At 35.8% G+C, this 21103-nt stretch overlaps 1 protein-coding gene across 1 annotated transcript in view; it reads left to right on the plus strand.

Moving 5' to 3' along the window:
* LOC121387274 (chitin synthase chs-2-like) overlaps nt 1-5323 on the plus strand; it is a 45850-nt gene extending 40527 nt beyond the window's left edge. The window contains exon 7 of the mRNA XM_041518299.1: nt 572-5323. Coding sequence (XP_041374233.1) covers nt 572-1635 — 1064 coding nt within the window. The 3' untranslated portion in view covers nt 1636-5323. The remainder of the gene's footprint in view (nt 1-571) is intronic.
* The last annotated feature ends 15780 nt before the right edge of the window (nt 5324-21103 follow it).

Genomic DNA, 21103 nt, shown 5'->3' on the forward strand with positions numbered 1-21103 from the left:
TCCACATAGCATACATAAAAGGAAGAAAATATAAAATGTCCACTAGATTTTATTCAGATAATAATTTATATAAAAAAATAATTTAAAAAAAATCCACACACCGATAATGGATAGGTTTTTGGCAATAACATACAAACGTCCCGTTTTCCAGCGATTCACTGTTAGGTTTTTGTTGTATTTTGTCATAAACTAGATCCGTTATGCAGTCCAGACATTCGTTTTGCAATGTCTCATCGTTTGAACAAAATATGACCACTTTTTCTGTTCGTACAGTGGTGGACAAAATAATTTTATACGACCAGTGGCTTCAAATCACACTACCGAACAGCTGTTTAAAGCTAGACTCTAGGATTTATAGTAACGACGTGACCTCTAACGGGGAAATAATTTCTGGGCTTTCGCCATTACTTTTAATTAAAACAAATATCACAAATATTTTATAGGTTCCACTTAATTGTTCTGATATTTTGTAAAACATAAACATTCCATGTCCAACGTCAAATAGCTACTAATTAATTAGTAATTAAAGTCTCGATTGTCCTTAAACAAACCCTTTTCTATATCATTTTAGACAGCACGGAAACACAGCAACCAGCAGTGTTCCAGCTGACGTCAGCGGAACCCATGTGGATTGATGATTCTACCCTTGGCAATGGACAACTGGATACACTGAACACCGAGGAGATGACGTTCTGGGATGAACTCATCGAAGAGTATCTGTACCCAATAGAGGAAAATGTCGAGCACAAGAAGGCTATGCAGACTGAGTTACTCGAACTGAGAAACAGAACCTGCTTGTTCTTCTTCCTTATCAATGGCCTCTTCATCATCCTCATCTCCACTTTTCAACTAGTGTCAGAGTCTACCCCAAATCTGTCCATTAACCTTCCCTGTGCCACTGGAGACTCAAATGGACAAAATTTTGAACCCATCTCCTTTGCTTTCATGTTCGTCTTTGGCGTGTTGCTGGTCATTCAGTTTTTTGGGATGTTCTTCCACCGGCTGTCTACATTTCTGCACATTGCTTCACTCACGAAGATTAGCGATATAAGACGTGCTATGAAAGGAAAGAAATCTGAGAAAATGTTGAAGAACATGACAGGAGAGGAAGCCGTGCAGCTTGTCAAGGACTTACAGCGACCAAAAGAACAAGAACCAGAAGAGGTTTACACAGTACTGGACTCCACTGAGACCGATAACATCATCGCTGATCGCGAAAACAACAAATGGAGGAGACTAGTTAGCCGCAAAATCGTGGCAAACAAAATGGCCCGTGCACCTGTTACGAACTACGACAATGTGTTTATAGAGAACTTCTCTGACGTAACGGGAGTAGGGCGCAACGGCGCTTCATCTCTCCAGGGGCCATCCAGAAAGACACAGAAGTCAGGCATATATTTGAACAAAGTCTCTGTCGAGGCCTTAAGCAAAATGGCGTCATCTACAGACAAGGTGAAGCGGTCGCTGGCTCGGAAGGCAACCATCATGCAGACGACAAGGATGAAGATTGACTCTGCCTCTTCTGATTCTGGTCCACCGCCTGGACCTGCACAGCGACGAATTCGCAGACATCGACTAGAGGCAGGTAAAGTGTCGGGGAAGTATGAAAACATCAAGGAGGTGCCCTCTCATTGATTGATTGAACACATATATAAACATATAAAAGTATACTTACAATATATGTAGTGACAGTCTTACATAATTGTGTGCGTGTGTGTGTGTGTGAAGGGAGTATTGTTGGTGCATTCAAATTCAATAGATTATCGGTTGAAGCAAAATGTTGTTAGTAACATTGACTTCCCTCTGACGGGACTAATATAAATGTGTGAGAGAAGGCTAGTACTGCATTCAAGTATTATGCGACCCTTCTTTACAGAATAAAACACAAAATCTGTCCTCGATTCGAGCGTAGTAATGATATACACACACACACACACGCACGCACGCACACAAACTAATGTTTTTGTCTCGCCATAGAGTGATTCACTGCTATTTTAAAGACAATCAATTGTCAACCAAACCAAGCCTGGGTGTCTCGGTTGGTGTAAGCTGTCGAGGATTCAGGTGTTAATAATAAGTTGCCGGTGTTTGTACATGGCGAAGAGAAGCGTTATTTAATACATAATTAAAGACACAGTTTGGTTACCGATAAAAAAGGAACTGTTCGTTAACGGTTTTTGGTTTTGCTCTGAAACGCATGGATCGTGTCATACTATGTTGAGCGTTTCTTTCGTTTTATACGTATTACAGAGATGTATTTCTACACATTGTATATACTTAGTGCTATTCTGCATTTACTGTTTTAGTTTCTCATTTACGTTCTACCAACTTTCTTTATATTTAACTTTTTCCAGTTACTTACATATACATACCTTCTGTTTTGGTGTGTTTTTTCTTTTGCCAATAAAAAAATACTTGCATCATTTCAAATTCATCAGAGTAAATATTTGCTTTTGTTATTTACTTAGTTTTACTTAGATTAATACGCGAAATGAATGTACCATAGGCGCGGGAAGATGCAAACAGGTAGGGGGTGGGGTGGATTGTCATTTATATATTAATCAGGCTGTTAAAAAAAAAAAACCTCTTCCTATTTTTCGGTCTTCATCCTATTTGTTTCCACTGTTTCCTCAAAATACCTACTTTTTTCCTACTTTTTGGTCTTCATCCTATTTTTCCTATGGTTTCTTCAAAATACCTACTTTTTGTTTTGATTTGTGATGTGCAATTTCAAAATGCCGTTATTTTTGTAAACGTATGCATATTGCTTGTATTTTTATAAAAGTAAACACAAATGTCTGATCTTATGACAAAAAACCTACAGCATGTTGGCTGACATTTGTAGCATTTACCATCTCTTCTACGGACAGTAACGTTGGTTCCATATTATAATTTGTCTGTATATCTGGGACTCAAATGTTAATTACTATAATATAAATATTATTTTCATGTTGGAAGCTTTCTTGATTTTCTGTCATTGTGAAACTTATGTCATGCGTACATTGTTTTTGAATGCGTAATTAAGTCATTTAACACGTTAACATGTAGTTTATGTTAGCAGACAATATTTTGTTAAAAGTTTATGTAACTAATATCTAGTGTCTGAAAAATAAGGTCTGTAACTATTTTCAAATTCAGTATAATTTGTCAAGTGTTCTATGTATGTTAGCTACTAAAATACTCAGTAGCTTAGACCTTAGAATATTTTCAATGAACATTACAATGTCATTTTTGTGTATGTATTATTGCTTTAATATTTCATGAACAACTTTATCATGTTAATCTGGTTTAGTGTGCTAGAAGATGCATCAGCATTACATGTATTGTATTTGTATATTGATTCATACAATTCAACAATTTCAAATAATTGTCGAATCTAATTGTTGCATACGATTCCTGTTATACTGGATACCAAAACTGCAGGTACAAATTGAGCATCAGAGACTATCCTGAGTTTGTTACCATTGTAACATATTTCCAAATCCTATTAACAACTACAGTACATCTTGAATAGTGTATTTAAAATATCGGTTTCTGTATTTCGAATGTGTTTTGGGTCGCCTTAATATCTGTTGTAGCTGCAATATATTTTTTGTTCTGGTATGTATCAAATTATTTGGAGGTAAAATAAGGATGTGGCTACGACAAACATTAGGATAACAAGAAACATATTGTAGGCAAGATTATACCAAATAAAATCCATAGGCGACCATGTTATCGTTTGTGTTTAAAAACACTACATGCAATATATCAACCAAACTATGACCAATACATATCAGTACTACAGCCCCTACCTCAAAGTATAAACTACAGAAAATGGTACCTTTCATGGCTCATTTTCGGTATAACCAGATAGTTTCACATAAAATTTGAGTACTTTTTTTTACAGGTACCCCATACATGTTCCAATCACAAGGCTAGTTGACACAGTAGTACTAGATGAAATAACATTGCATACATTTGTAGCCCAGATGAAACTAATTTTCTTTACAACCAACACACTCATATTTATAACCAATCACAGGACTGCATCTCGAACTTTGACCCAGCCGGAAGTTAATTGGTTTAGTGCTACCTGTATATACACGTACTGGCATTCTAAAATGTGCTGTTAATTGAAAACATCCTACAATGGTTGCAAACTAGGACAGGTATGTTCTCAATAATAGCTTCTTTCTGGCTTTTTGTTGGTATTTCATGCATTTATGTATCCAGTACGAGCATGTACAATGTTCTACATGTGCTGTTTCAGTCCTACTTTTGTTCTACTTTTCTTTCTATTTTCCTACTTTCGTTCTACTTTTCTATTTTCCTACTTTTGTCCTACTTGTTCTATATTTTCATTCCTACTTTTGTCCTCGTTTTTCACGAGCTGCTCAACAACCTGATTAATTCATTGTTTTAAGCGGTAATGCAAACGTTTCAGATATACATATACATGTATATATTCCTTGTTTATTTTACCTGTATATAACGGCCACCTGTTCAATGCAGACAACGACCTCTATTTTTTGGACCAAAATTAATAGTTGAACCTGCTGGCCACAAAATTACAAATACCAATATTTTTGTTTGTCCAAAATGGACGGTTAAACTTGCCATAACGGTCACAATATAAAGTTATTGTTTTACTTAAGTTGAAATAAAACCGATACATACTCCAGTGCATCATTAATCTTATTTACGTCTTATTTCTCCCATCTCTAGCTATGCAAGACTAATGTGGTCATGTAGGATAGAAAAAGTATACGCGATCGGGTGGAAATTTCGACTCGGGACAAGACTTGCAGAGTCCCAGGGTCGAAATTTCCACCGCTGAAGGTATACTTTTTCTATCCCACACGAACGTATGCGATGGAGTCTTTTTCGCCCATCCATTCGATAAATAAACCATTATTTTACACGAACAAACAAAGATGGCTGAAAAAGTAACTTCTTTATTTGACCGTTTTATCATAAATAAGTTACATTATCATATTTACCGCGTCTGTTTAATGTGTTAAACATAATTTAACACAGTAGGATCTCGTTGGGTCGATCTCGGAAACGTCGAATACACCGGCACGCTCGATTCAAAAACAAAGTCCCGAGTTGCACTTATACGATGTTGACCGAATGGTTAGGTCGAACTACCTAATGGGTTGAACACTTTCTCGACCACTGACAGGGTTCAAGCCAACGGAATTCAACTATACTGAAACAATGAAAACGCAAAAACTAATTTTCATTGCAAATAACGACAAACTATTAATGAATTGATGGATAATGTAATATGACATTAATGACTGGTATTCATGAGACATTCACATGGGAACATGGCCAGTTATCATCAGTAATCGAGTTGCATTCGTAATCGAAAAGTTCAACCCCCCCCCCCCCCCCCCCCCCCCATATCAAGGTCAGTATCTGGTGTGTCCATCACTGGCCCACGAGCATGCGTGAAGATGACGGGGAAAGGATTGGCACAAACATCTCAAATAAGCCACAGGAATGTTCCTCCACTCCTCCTGCAACGCCTGTGCAAGCTCAGCGACGTTACGCGGTGGTGGCTGGCAGTAACGTACACGACGTCCTAACTCATCCCACATGTGTTCAATTGGGTTCAAACCCGGTGAAACGGCGGGCCAGTTCATAGCGGTGATACCGGCTTGTTGCAAGAATGCCTGAGTAATTCTTGCAGTATGTGGACGGGCATTGTCTTGTTGAAACAGAAGGGGACCTCCTGGTCTTCAGTGACGGCGCAAACGTGGCTGGAGGACTGGTCTTAGAATAACGTCAACATAACGCTGGGCTGTAAGGGCACCGTGGACAATGATGAGATCGGCAAAGGAGACAGAGAAACGCGACTCATCTGAGAAAACAATGCTCCGGTAAAAGGCTGGTTGATGATTACCATTCTGGAGAGCAAACTGTAGTCTCGCAGCACGATGTCGCGGTGTTATGATGTTACCGTTGTACGGGCGTCTGCATCTGAGTCGACGGATGACCGTCATCGGATGGATAAGGCTTCCATGACGTCCTGTCGTGATGCTTGCTGTCATCGTCGCAGTTCTGAACCGGTCACGGAGGTGGTGTCGTCGAATCTGCCGATTTTGTCGTGGGGTCGTAACGGGACGTTGACCAGGTCAAGGTCGATCACGGACACTCCCGGTCTGTTGATGACGTTCAACAAGTCGTCCAATAGTTGATGGATGGACTCTGAAGGTCCTAGCAACTTGGCTTTGCGAAGTACCCCCCCCACCCCCCCCCACCCCCCCACCCCAACCATGAACCATGCCAAACGCTCGCTCCCTTTGTTCTTCTCTGAGTCGTGGCATTCTTAATGTGACGAGGAATATGACACCGTTACGTGACTTTTATGTGTCCACATACTGGCATTGCATGCAGCATGATTGAGCATGTAGTGAACGCATTTCACACCGTTTTGTTTGTTTCTGCTATTGTATGTGTAACGAGAACAAAACCAGGATTAAAACCCAGACAAAAGTACCAATCAATGGCTTCCTCTCATAAATTGTTATTTTAAGTTCAATAAATATATTTTTCATTAATCACAACAAAATATTGAAAAATATCTGTTTTGCGTTTTCATTGTGTGTCAGTATATATATGTATAGTGATTGTTAACTGGATTGTAAAATCACACAATGCATACAAGAATATGAAAACAATTGTGATACAAGAAAAGACTGAATATACAAATGCATGCAAATACTCGTTACGACTGACACTTAACAATTTAATTTAAAATCATTTAATCGAAACGATGAGTTAGCTGTATAAATGATTCGACGGCAGCTGAACGTTGTCCACTCATTTCAGCCAATCACAGACTTTTATTTTGTCTGTCTTAATCATGAAGAACGACCGAAAAGCCGTCTTAATTCGTAGTGCTGCATGCTCCGCCCATTTCAGAGAATGAACCAATGAAATGCCATCTAAACAGGTTAGAAGGCATTAGACGTTTCTTCAGATATAAGATCAGGCTACGCTTCACTCCACCCATAAATAAATATGTGTATGTACTATTAGCATTATTGTATGTATTTCGTCCATATTATAGTAATTTTAAATACATTAGTTATTCACGAAATTACTCTCTATTGGTAGTTTTTATATTGGAAGAACATGTTTCTTAGTGGTATTTACAGTTACATGGTGGCTCCATATTAAGGCCATAATTATTTGCATAAATCAACATTTAAAGAGGTACATCTATGTCATAATCTTGTATGTAATGTATTTTATTTTATTTTCCCCACATAAAAATAAACTAAACAATATCTACCCTTGATATTAACTTGTGCTTTTTTAAATTAAACTTTCTCGCATTCTAGTTACTGGGTTTATGTTATTCTATAGAGCATTAGCTTAGAAAATAGATAATAACTTTAATAAATTTGTTGAAGAAAAAATTGTTTTTTTTTTTTTTTTTTTTTTCTGGAAGTTGTGAATATGTATGGCTACGATTATCTGCTGTTGGACGTTTTAATGTGGGTAAATTTGATCATATTTTATTGGTCCCCTAGTGTTACAGCTAATCCTCCAATTCGTGCAAAATAGCTAACCTTTTCACGATGTATTGCTATCATTTTATCCATAATATTAGTTGTAATCAATACACAAAATGCGCAGTAAGTCGTTTGCAACCCTATATAGTTGCTTGCCATTAATGCTAACTGAATAAATGTGGTTATCCATATTCGGGCATTTTCGATTAATTCAAGCACAAATCAGCCTGCCCTCCTCAAAATTTGGGAGCCTGTACGCCTATGTGCTGGAAATTAGGCAAGAGGGGTCTAGACTGTAGCAAGGAAGTTTTTAGTGGGATTCGGTTTGAGCAGGAGTTTTCGACCACAGAAACCCATCCCCTGCACGCGCCTGGTAATGAATTTCGTGAGGCAGATTTCGGCAAGGCAGTGATTACCCTACAGGCTGAAGCTTCAAGTTGTACCCTTTTCTTTAATTTTTGTTTTTACTTCTTTTTGTTTTTTGTTGTTGTTGTTTTTTTTTGGGGGGGTGGGGGGGTTGGGGCGGGGTATTCGTTTTTCTCTTTGTTTGCAGAAATCGAAATTAAATTATAGACGGCTATTACCATCTGCTACTAGTGTCATGTATATACGATCATACCAAAGCCTAACTTAGTGAAAGTGTCACTTAATGTGCTGCTTCGCAGGATCGAATCACCTCGCTGGATCCGTTGAACTGATTTTTTTCTCGTTCCAACCAATGCACCACAGCTAGTCAGAGGTATGTGCCTTGTTGTCTATGGGAAAGTACATGTAAAAAATCCCTTGCTTCATTAAGAAAAATGTAGCGAGTTTCTTCTCTAAAACTCGATGATTAATTAATCAATGTGCTCTAGTGGTGCCGTTAAAAAAAACTTACATACTTACTTGCATACCTTAATTACCGTCTAATAACCAATCGGGGACGAGCTTTCAAAAAAGAAAGAAATGTTTTATTTAACGACGCACTCAACACATCGTATTTACGGTTATATGGCGTCAGACATATGGTTAGGGACCACACAGATATTGAGAGAGAAATAGCCCAATGGGCCCACTGACGGGGATCGATCTCACACCGACCGCGCATCAAGCGAGCGCTGTACCACTGGGCTACGTCTCGCCCCGGGGACGAGCTTTCAAAGGCATATCACAAGGTTATCATCATGTACAAATTAGAAAGAATAACATTCGATGGGGAAGAATTCACGGGACCCCTGTGACCCCTGCCCCTCCCTTCCATTTGCATCTGCCAATTACATACGTTTGATTTTGTCGCCTACGGAATTGTATTTGCTATAGTACAACCGATACGTCAAACGGGTAATGGGACACAACTCTTATCTTCCCGAATAATAAGTTAGCTGGTGTAGACATGCAAGAAAGAACGATAACTAAATGAAATCACAAAGTTTGTTTCAGGAGTACAGGGCAGACTCGTGGGTACTTTGCTGGTAATGGAACACTGTAGCGGGGTTTCTAAGACTACGAGTTGACCATATGTTGACATCCAGTTTCCGGTTATTAATGAAGTAATGTGCCCCAGTGCCGTCATCAAACAAAACAAACTTTAACTTTCATTTTAAAAATACCTAATTTTAGTGAAACACTAAGTATCAAACTAAACTAGTGATCATACTTTATTTGTCATTTATAAAACTATAATTCCATTTTATAATTATTGTTTTGTAATAAGCGTCTGGATTTGTTCAAATGCTATCAAGTGATCTAAAACACCAACGTTCATTCTTTAATGAACGTGAAAACTGCACTTTTTCGGTAAACAATTTTTAAAAAAAGTTTTTTTTTTAAATTATTATTATTTTTTTAATTGTCCCCAGAAATATTTGGCAGTGTCAGGGTTGAGGTGATATATATATATATATATATATATACACTGTATATACAGACTATTTACATGTACACAATGTTCATGTTTAAAACATATACTGCATTCAAAAAACTCTCTCATCGACTCACCTACTCAAAGTGTAAAATTGTCAATAAATAAATTATACCATTTCTTCCAATATGTTTCAAAATATTCGTGTTCAGTTTTTAAGCAGAATACACCTTTGAATTTCTAATTTGTTTTTAATTGTCCGTTGTAATGATCGTAAGTTCAATTTTTATTTTTGCATTTTTATAGAATAAATATAATATTTTATATTAATAATCATCCAATTTACTACACTGCTGTTTTGTTCATTAGGCAAACCTAAGATAACTATATGTTTATCAAAAGTAATATGTTCACCCATAGTATTTGTTATCCAATTTGCAATAGATTTCCATAGTTTTTTTTAACAAAATGACAATCATAGAATAAGTGTTCCATTGTCTCTGGCAGCAGATTACAGAAAGTACATTTATTGGTATCTATATAGTGAATAGTATATAAAAAATGGTTAGTTCCGAGTATTCGATGCAATATTCTGTACTGAAACCACCGCAAAGTTGTATCTCTAGTACATTTAAAGGGTATGCTATAATATATTTTCCATTCCCTTAATGAATAGTTAAAACCTTTTTCCTGATATTTTAATTGTGATTTTGGTATTTGTGATATTTTGCATAGCAGTTTATATTGTTCCTTGCAACCACCTTGTTTCTCTTTTAAAATCTGCTTTAACTTTTGTGGATAAACTGGTTGTCACAAGTGATTAGATAACTAAAAGAAACAACACATAAAACCAATATAAGTTTGCTACATTTATTTACATCAGCAAATAATAATAATCATATACATTCACACATTTCAATCATTACTCAAACCATAGGCCTATTCATCATACATCAATGCACACTAACACAACTCCTCACACCCAAACCTTTCTCTCCATCACACATTTAACAAATTTCACCAGTCACCATCTTAGTACAGATGATCACCACACTACTCAATATTAATTACACACAAATACTACTCAATGTATTAAGTATATATCACATCACACATATAGCATCACGTAATATTTAAAATATTACGTATTCAAAATAAGATATCAGTGTCCACTTATGACTTCATATATCTTCATTAAAACAGTTCTTTTATAACACCCAAAGTCACTTATTTATATTAACTAATTAAGCAGTATTGCACATACCACTGTCTTCCAATTAACAACTATCACTGCTAATGTTTCAACACATACATGAGCATATTTTTAACTCATACAATTATGAACTAATTGCACAACTCGTCCTTCTCTCCACCTTCCGAGTTCACCACACCTCCATTATTATACTTGCACAGTATAATAATAATATTACAAAACAACAATCCGTTGTTTTTATGTTACCCGAACATGGCTAATAAATAGCCCACACATGGAACTTCATTTCCATATTACCACCACACTGCACTCTCTCGTGTACCACTCCTCCACAAATTCACCAAACCTCCACAAGCTCAACTCTCAGCCACATCTTCATTCAGGCAAGCCATCTCTACATCTCTCAGTAGACACTACTGCTGCATCAGCTATAACAGTGACCTCTTACAGTGCTGTAACCAAGATACACTTAATTACTATGAAGTAACACCTTATTATTCCATACACTTTATATACCAATCAACTTCATCTCTTTACTCAATGTCCATATTATACAAGTTATACTAAACATTCATTATCCACATCTTTATAAAATTAATATGTCATTACCATACTACTACACTTTAATATAATACAATTATGTTTTATAACCATCACAAAATAACAATACATACTAAATATCAAGTATTTAATTACTTACGGTTAAGCATTAACCCCAACTATAAACACCAACGTCTTTCACAAACTTCTGTCCAACTTGCACAAATCTTGTTCACCGATCTCTCTCAAAAATAAATCACACTGCCCCAGTTACCAACCACTCACTCCTGCTACAAGCTATAACAATACAAATTCCTACCTTGCCTAATTAATCTTATACCAAGAAACCTTTAGTTTCACGATCCAAGCTATGACTAATCTATTCCATTTCTCTCAACTGTACAACCTGAATTACCGTATAATTGATAATAAGTATTATACTATAAATTTCATATGTACAACTAAAAATACCACATGTGTACTAATAAACATAGTATAGTAAATCTACAAATAATTACTTTCAAATCACATTCTGCTCTGATTACCCTTGACTTGTGACACTGGTTTATAATTAGGGAAAAAATTTAGAGTTTGACAATTAAATTTTCCATATTTTTCAATGAAACATTTTACTGCTTTAATAAAAGACGTATAATCTAAAAAAGTCGTTATTATATTATACTTCACCATAAATTCGTCAACAGTTAGAAAGCCACCATGTACACCAATTAAATCATTTATAAAAATAATTCCCTTTACGGCATACTTTTTGTAGAAAATAGGTTTTTTATCTTTTAATATTTTACTGTTGTGCCAAATATTGACACCAACTATGTCGTCTATACTTTCAATGTTTTCTTCACATTGAATTTTTCTCCAGCTTTCAAGAACATCTTTCCAAAAAGGATTACTTATATTTTGCATTTTCTTGCTAACAAATTGATCCCCATATATAATTAAATCATGTATTGATACCTTTGTAATAGATAAAAAAAAGATGTATTCATTTTGAATCATTTGTAAGTAGTCTTCTTATCCATGTTGATTTTAAGGCTGTTATATAAATTGAAATATTAATCATTCTTAATCCTCCGTTTTGATAATCTTGAATTATAGTTTCACGTTTTATTTTTTCTGGTTTATTTTCCCATATAAAACTATAAAATCTGTTTTTTAACTTTTGGACTAATTGTTCAGATGGAGTTGGTAAATTTATTATTTTGGGTATTATTAATGTTTTTAAAACAGTGAGTCTGCCTAATAGCGTCAATTTTCGTGCACTCCAGATTTTCATTGTACTTTCCATTTCTAATACTTTTGGTTCAAAGTTTTCTTTAACTATATCTTTTAGATTTAAAGAGAAGCGAATTCCCAATAAAGTAAACTTAGTTGAACCCCATTCTAATTTCCATCTAGTATGATGAAAGACTTCATTTGAGAAAAAATTTTCTGCCAATCCATATTGTCTTTGATTTAGAATAATTTAGCTTCAAACCTGACATTTTTGCAAAGCAGTCTAGAGTAGTAAGTGTGCCGTACAGTGACTCGGGAGATCCATCCAAAATAAAAGTAGTATCATCTGCTTACTGCGAAATAAGATATTCTTCTCCATCAATATAAATTCCCGTAATATTCTTGTTATTGCGTATTAAAATGGCAAGCATTTCTGCACATATTATAAAAATGTAGGGCGATAACGGATCGCCTTGTCTGCAACTTAAAACTTTCTGATAGATGTCCATTTTGGATTACAGCTGAAACTGAATTTTTATACAGTGTTTGTATCCAAGTTTTTATTGAACACTTAAAATTAAAAATGTCTAGAGCTTTTTGAATAAATTTCCAGGATAAGGAGTCAAACGCCTTTTCAAAATCGACTAATAATAGCTGACCTGGTATTTTATATGTTTCTGTGTATTGCATAATGTCATATATCAACCTTATATTTTCTCCTATGTATCGTCCCTTTATAAATCCTGTTTGATCTTTTTCAATAATTTTGTCCAATACGGTTTTTATCCTATTTGCAATGCAACCAGATGCTAATTTATAAGTACAATTTAAAAGGGTGAGTGGCCTCCAATTTTTTAAAGATTGCTTAGGTTTGTTTGCTTTTGGTATGCAGGTTATGATGCCTAGTTTTTGTACATGTGACATTTCTTGAATACTGTAACTATAATTGATGGCTCTAACTACAAAGCCCCTGCGCGTGCTGTAACCTCACCGTGGTGCAGGGGTGTAACATTCTCTTTGAGAATGGTTATGATGCCTAGTTTTTGTACATGTGACATTTCTTGAATACTGTAACTATAATTGATGGCTCTAACTACAAAGCCCCTGCGCGTGCTGTAACCTCACCGTGGTGCAGGGGTGTAACATTCTCTTTGAGAATGGCCAATACAGCACAAATTGAAGTTTAGATTAAAATTCAGTATCCGTAAAATTCTGTGATATTTGTATTTGTATTTTTGGCACAGTTCTTTACACTGTTTTTGTTTAAACCTTGAATTTTTATATTGATGTTGATCATCACTTTATTTATTTGCATTATCATAGTTTGACACCCAATAGCCGATGTATTTTTCGTGCTGGGGTGTCGTTAAACATTCATCCATTCATTCATTCTAACTACAAAGTGCCCCAAATCAAGCCAAAATAATTTTTAAAATTCTGCTGGAAATCCATCAGAACTAGGACTTTTTTCCTACTTCATATTTTTAAGAAATAATAAAGCTTCAGCGTACGTTAATTCCCCCTCCAACTCTGCTGCTTCGTTATCAGAAAGAATATTAAAATTACAGTTTTCAATTAATTTGGTTATATCTTCACATTCAGATTCCTGTTTTGAATACAGTTTTTCATAAAAACATTCTGTTTCTATTTTGGAAACTAATTTGCTATGAACGTTTCTTGCTTCCATGTTACAACAATATTTTGAAGGTTTCTCTCCTTCTTCTACCCGTTTAGCTCTAGATCTAATAAAATGCCCTTTTAATTTCTCTTCTAATTTCTACCAATTTTTGTTTTTGGTCTTCTATTTATTTAAAGTTTATGGCTGCATTTTCTTCTAACGCCTTAATATCTTCGCACAGTTTAGTTTCCAGTTTTTGTTTTTTCCTTTGTTTGGCAGAAGAATATAATATCGTTTTCCCTCTGATTTCCATTAATAGCGTTTCCAAGAAAAGTTGACCATTAATGGTAAATTGAAGTGTGTCATTTGGAATTGTGTTTATTTCATCTATATTATATACCGGGACAGCATATTGCGTTTTTATATTATTTATTATTTCTTTTACTGTTTTAGCATACTCTTTGTCATTTAATAAAGAAGTATTAAATTTCCACAAACCTGTACCTTTTTTAATAGTATTTAGTTTTAATTTTAAAATCACTCCTGCACGGTCAGAACTATAGCTATTATCAATAGTTACTTGTTCTACATGTGTCATCAAATTGTTAGAGATCAAATAAAAATCTAATCTCGCCTGCTTAACAGGATTTTTCTTTCTTCATGTATACATTCTTAATGTTGGGTACAATTCCCTAAACAGATCAACCAAATCATACACTTGTAAATTATCTAACAATGTTTTCTTTGAGTTAGGATGATTTACATGTAGATAATTACTAGTATCCAAATCCTGATTTAACACTAAGTTAAAGTCGCCACAAATTATGTACTGTTCATTTTCAAAGTCTTCAATATTTTTCAGAACCATTTCAAAAAAGGTAGGGTTATCTTCATTTGGTCCGTAAATATTTAATAGCGTTATTGTTGTATTTTCTATAGCTATATCCATTGCTATGTAATTTAAAGAATTATCCGTTTTGGTTTTATTAATTTTACACTCAAAATTATTATTTAACATGATAGCTACACCTCTGGAGTTCCTAGAGTAGGAATTAAAAATGCACGTGTAACCCCACTGTGCTTTTATGTATGGTTCCAATTCGTTAATGAAATGTGTATCTTGCAGGCAATATATATTATATTTCTTTTGTTTCAGATAATTTAATACATCTTTTCTTTTTGCTGGATCTCCCAGTCCCTGACAGTTTAGTGTCATAATTTGTACCGAAGTCATTTCAAAATGTGTAATACATACTTAATAATAATATACATGTATGTACAAAATACAGGCACCGTATACACTGACTGTTGTCCACTACCTTGCTTTACCCGAATGTAAATAGAATCAGTTTGTAAGTAACAATTCACCGGCTCAAAACCAAATATTGAAATGCGACTTGGCAAAGAATTGAAGAGTGATGCGACAGAGCTTATAAAGACAAATATGACAGTGGAAGATAGCAAGAAATGTATGCAGAGAATAACAGTGTAAAGGATAAAAAAAAATGTTATTACGAAACTACTTTTTATCAATTACGTCCCCGAGGATTCCATCGTTTCTATGTTTATCCCAATATCGTCTGCACTGTGACACACTGGCAGACGACAATCACAATATCGTCTGTACTGTGAGTGACAGTGACACACTGGCAGACGAAAATCACAATATCGTATGCACTGTGACACACTGGCAGACGACAATCACAATATCGTCTGCACTGTGACAAACTGGCAGACGACAATCACAATATCGTCTGCACTGTGAGTGACAGTGACAAACTGGCAGACGACAATCACAATATCGGATGACAGACACGAAAGATTTGGTGGAGACTTTAGAAGTTATAGCAGAGAACGCTCAACAAATCAAAAGAGAGACATGAGCGCAGCTCTGTCACATTTGACAAATCGACCACTTACCCGCGCGAAAACACATACGCCTTCGTGCACAATTACGCGACCTATCTTTTTCAATAATAATATCACACAATCACAAACTTCCTCTGAAATATATACACACACACAGTAACACTGAAAGCACTGTATCCCTTTTATTTCAAGTAAGTCTTCACATTCACTTTTCACCAATTCAACTTTTGACAACCGCAATTTTAATATAGTAATTGATAAATCTTTTAAATAATTTGACGCTCTCCCTTATGTTAATTAGTTCAAAATTCATACTCGAACCGATTTACAACAAATCTTCCATTTAAGTATATAGATCGTTCAATTCTTAATTAAATATCCTTGATATTTAAAAAAAAAAAAAAAACTGTTCGCGTTATCAGTTGGTGTTCAGTTATTTTAAATTTTATAACTTTTTATGCACATTTAATTCAGAAAATTAAAATTTATAAAACCTCATGTAAATCATTATAATGAATCGGAGATTTGACGGAAAAAAACCCGAACCGAATGTAACTTTCAAAGAGAATTCCCTTATTTGTGTATTGATACATTTGTAAATCATTGTGGAATAGAGTTCGATTGGGGGTTTTAATACAGTTTTGTATAATGGCAATATTAATGCATTTGAAATTATAAGAATTGAACGTTATATTTTTGACGTTCATGCGATGATAAACAGCAAAACCGTTTTACACGCTTCTGTATGAACGGATTCGCGCTAACGCTACGCCATTCATACAGTGTATACACTAGTTTTGGTTTTTATCGTCGCATGAACGTCAGAAATATAACGTTCAATTCTTAAATACATTTCTTCGTAAATAATTCTAAATATCATGCTGTATTGCCTTTATCAAACTTAAAATTGCCCTTTTTGGACTATTTATCGTTCCAGCCAGTGTACCACGACTGGTATATCAAAGGTATGTGTTATCCTATCTGTGGAAAAAGATCCCTTGCTGTTAACAGCAAAATGTTTGACATACAATATCCGATTATGAACAAATAATTGTACCACGCTTTGGTGTCACAGTCCCTTTGATTTTACCCGTGGTGTATGTAATAGTTGTATCATGGTTTTGACGAGTTAACTCTATTAAGACAGCGGCACGAGACGGAGTCGAGTGCCCACCGTCTAAATACAGTTAACGAATCAAAACCAATGATATAACTGTTTTGTACCATGATTGACGCGTCTTTGAGGGGCGTGGCCTAAAAACTGTGCAGTTAACTTCAGTTACCCGCACAGTGTCAGTTATACCATGGTATTGCAGTTACCACCCAGTTGACATCAAAGAGAAAAACACCAAATCATGGTACAACCCATAGTTACACCACGGGCGTGTCTGACCTAAATTTTAGCGATTGCTGAAACTACATACATTTACAATGCTTAAACCCCTGTTTAGGTCTTACACGCGTGTAACTACATACATTTACAATGGTTAAACACCTGTTTAGGTCTTACACGCGTGTAACTACATACATTTACAATGCTTAAACCCCTGTTTAGGTCTTACACGCGTGTAACTACATACATTTACAATGCCTAAACCCCTGTTTAGGACTTACACGCTTGTAACTACATACATTTACAATGCTTAAACACTTGTTTGGGTCTTACAGGCGTGTAACTACATACATTTACAATGCTTAAACACCTGTTTGGGTCTTAAACGCGTGTAACTACATACATTTACAATGCTTAAACCCCTTTTTGGGTCTTACACGCGTGTAACTTCATACATTTACAATGCTTAAACCCCTGTTTATGTCTTACACGCGTGTAACTACATACATTTACAATGCTTAAACACTTGTTTGGGTCTTACACGCGTGTAACTACATACATTTACAATGCTTAAACCCCTGTTTGGGTCTTATACGGGTGTAACTACATACATTTACAATGCTTAAACACCTGTTTATGTCTTACAGGCGTGTACCTACATACATTTACAATGCTTAAACACTTGTTTGGGTCTTACAGGCGTGTAACTACATACATTTACAATGCTTAAACAACTGTTTAGGTCTTACAGGCGTGTAACTACATACATTTACAATGCTTAAACACCTGTTTAGGTCTTATAGGCGTGTAACTACATACATTTACAATGCTTAAACACCTGTTTAGGTCTTATAGGCGTGTAACTACATACATTTACAATGCTTAACCACCTGCGTTAACCAGGGTTCGTAAATTCGGCCCATTATATTCATTACTTTCAATGCAGACTTGAGTCTTACTATCGATACATCATACCTCGTGTAATTGTGGATATAGTCTCTATACAAAATACGTGATTCGTCTATGCTAACAATTAATAGGTCAGTTGGGCTGTACTATTAGTGATTAAAAAATGGATAAATAAGAAATATTTACACGACAGAGAGAGAGAGAGAGAGAGAGAGAGAGAGAGAGAGAGAGAGAGAGAGAGAGAGAGAGAGAGAGAGAGAGAGAGAGAGAGAGAGATAAATTTGCAAGTAAGTTCATGCTGGAATCGAAACGATTCCATCACATATCATCCAAGATGTTAGCATCAGTCTACACGGAGGTGGGGGATCCTTCTTCACGATAAATTAATGTGTCAAATATATGCGATCGACGTACGCACGGCACAAGACTAGTTCAACCTTCCTGCACCGCGTGTAAGAGGACAGCCACTCTCCAAGGATAGACTTGTCAGAATGAAGCTTATTCCAGGCGCACCATTCCAGTCATATTTCCAAGTTAGAAAAGATCATATTGGTTAGTAATGATGATCTGCCTTTTCATTACCCCTGATGTTAATATTGATGATCTGCCTTTTCATTAACCCTGATGTTAATATTGATGATCTGCCTTTTCATTACCCCTGATGTTAATACTGATGATCTGCCTTTTCATTACCCCTGATGTTAATACTGATGATCTGCCTTTTCATTACCCCTGATGTTAATACTGATGATCTGCCTTTTCATTAACCCTGATGTTAATACTGATGATCTGCCTTTTCATTACCCCTGATGTTAATACTGATTATCTGCCTTTTCATTACCCTTGATGTTAATATTGATGATCTGCCTTTCCATTACCCCTGATGCCAGTATAGCTGGGTATCCAACAAAATATGTTTTAAATGAAATGGATACAGGAAACACACTTTCGTATCGACATCCTAATTAATGGATGTCCCAGCTTCATATTTTGGAAACACGATTGCGAGTTCGTAAAAATAATATACCATCGACGTCCCAAACTGCGTTCACCTAACGACAAAAACAGGAAAACGATATTTGCGGAAATCAAGTAACGTAAAAGATCAACAATGTGGACGTAAAACAAATCCATTCTAATAAATAAAAGTGAAACACCCTCCGTTTTCAAAATGTATCGTAATGGGCATGTGCGGTTCATCATTTTCCATTTTCAAGGCAATTACATGAACAAATATATGTTTCTTAATTATGCACAGTTGCCGAACACTTAATTTATTAATTTTTTTAAACGAAAAATTCAATTTATCAAGCGTTCTGGTCCGGTCCGCGTTTTATCAACACACATCGCTCACACTTGATAGGCATTACGTTCATACCTGCGAACCGTTTATAAAATATCATTTTTTTTAATGAATTGATTCGAAATTAACACAATTTATATACTCAAAATTATTTACGACTGTTATGAATGGATTATGAATACTATTCACTACAATAGAGGCACAGAAATGTAGCATACCTTTTGCAGATCGAATATAATAATTGACAATTTTATCTAACAACAGGGGTCTTAAAAATCGTAAAAATTAAACTCTTTGGCCTTGTTGATCTGGCACGTGTGAGGTCATGTGACACGCACCGAATATTAATTCATCTTTCTCCATTTTAAGTCAATTTCTACGAGTCATGTGGACCCGATATCGGTAATTTTAAGGAATAAACAAAAACGACTTAGTAAAATTAATGGTTTTAGAGGTTTGTAAAGTTTTGTATTTAGATACTTACTTTTCTCAACTTTATTGTTTATAAAAATGTTCCTGAACTGTGAAGAAAAACCTCATAAATGAACGGCATGCCGATGACAACAAATCGGATGTTGATTGCGCGAACCGTGCACGAGAAAACAAAGTGAACAGAATTTGAAGCATAACGCAGTTAGGGACGTTGACGATATCTGAATGCTATAAAATCCTTAATTATTTCTTCAAGGCTTCAATGATTGTCAAGACAAACATTAATTCTGAACCATGGACATACTGAGAGGACAACTGTAGCACAAGCCAGAGAATTCCAATCCAGGGATCCATCCGTATCAACATGAATGTAAGCACGGTACGTTTCTTGAATGACCGTGAGGTGTTGTTCAGATGCGCAAGATCGAGTACACTGATTATTTTGTGATTTGTTTTGGTCACATGTGTGCGCCTGGTGTGGGTGGGTGGGTTTACCAACATAAGAGCCATCCATAAAATACGTACGTACAATTGCTGGGATCATTACGCCAAACCCCAACCACCCTCCCCCTCAATGTGTAAGTATTCATCAATATTTTATCACCTAAAACTCGGACTGCATATATATTTCAAATCAATAAGTGTGAAGCATTCAGGTAAAAACAGAAGTTAAGTTTATCTAAATGATTTAAACAAACTTGACACTACTGCTGTTGAAGACTAAAGCTATTTCTCAGCCACACGGTTACGGTTACAGTCAGTGATACATCACCACTTCAGTGTAGTTGAGGACGTCACAACACACGAGTCGTAGTCTGCTTCCCGCTCTTTACAGGTGCAAAACAACAACATAGAGAAGCCTTTGTCATGTCACTGTACTTGACGCATAGGTGATAGGGAAAGAAAAAAGTGTTTGATTTTACAAAATATCGTGTGTTTTTTGTACAATGTTGCTGAATGACCATCTATGTTAATGTTCCTGGAATGGGACAGCATGCCCAAATGCATCCTAAAACAAATTTAACGCACGTTATGCGACAATTGCAGGAAATCGGCGTGAAATGGTCAGATTTTGGCGAATGCGCGTGAAACTCGGGGGAAAAGATTGGGGTTGTGATGGGTATTCACAGCTGCAATGCTGGCAATAATGCCTCATTTCCACGAAGACCGGCCCAGAAGTGGAAGACCTCGCATAACAACGGCAGCACAAGATCGCTACATCCGGGTTTTGCACTTGCGTCACCGAACTGCCACAGCAACGAACACTGCTGGACGCAGACCTGATGGACGACAACGTGTTTA

Source organism: Gigantopelta aegis, chromosome 13, assembly GCF_016097555.1.
Source record: "Gigantopelta aegis isolate Gae_Host chromosome 13, Gae_host_genome, whole genome shotgun sequence".
NCBI classification, from domain to species: Eukaryota; Metazoa; Mollusca; class Gastropoda; order Neomphalida; family Peltospiridae; genus Gigantopelta; species Gigantopelta aegis.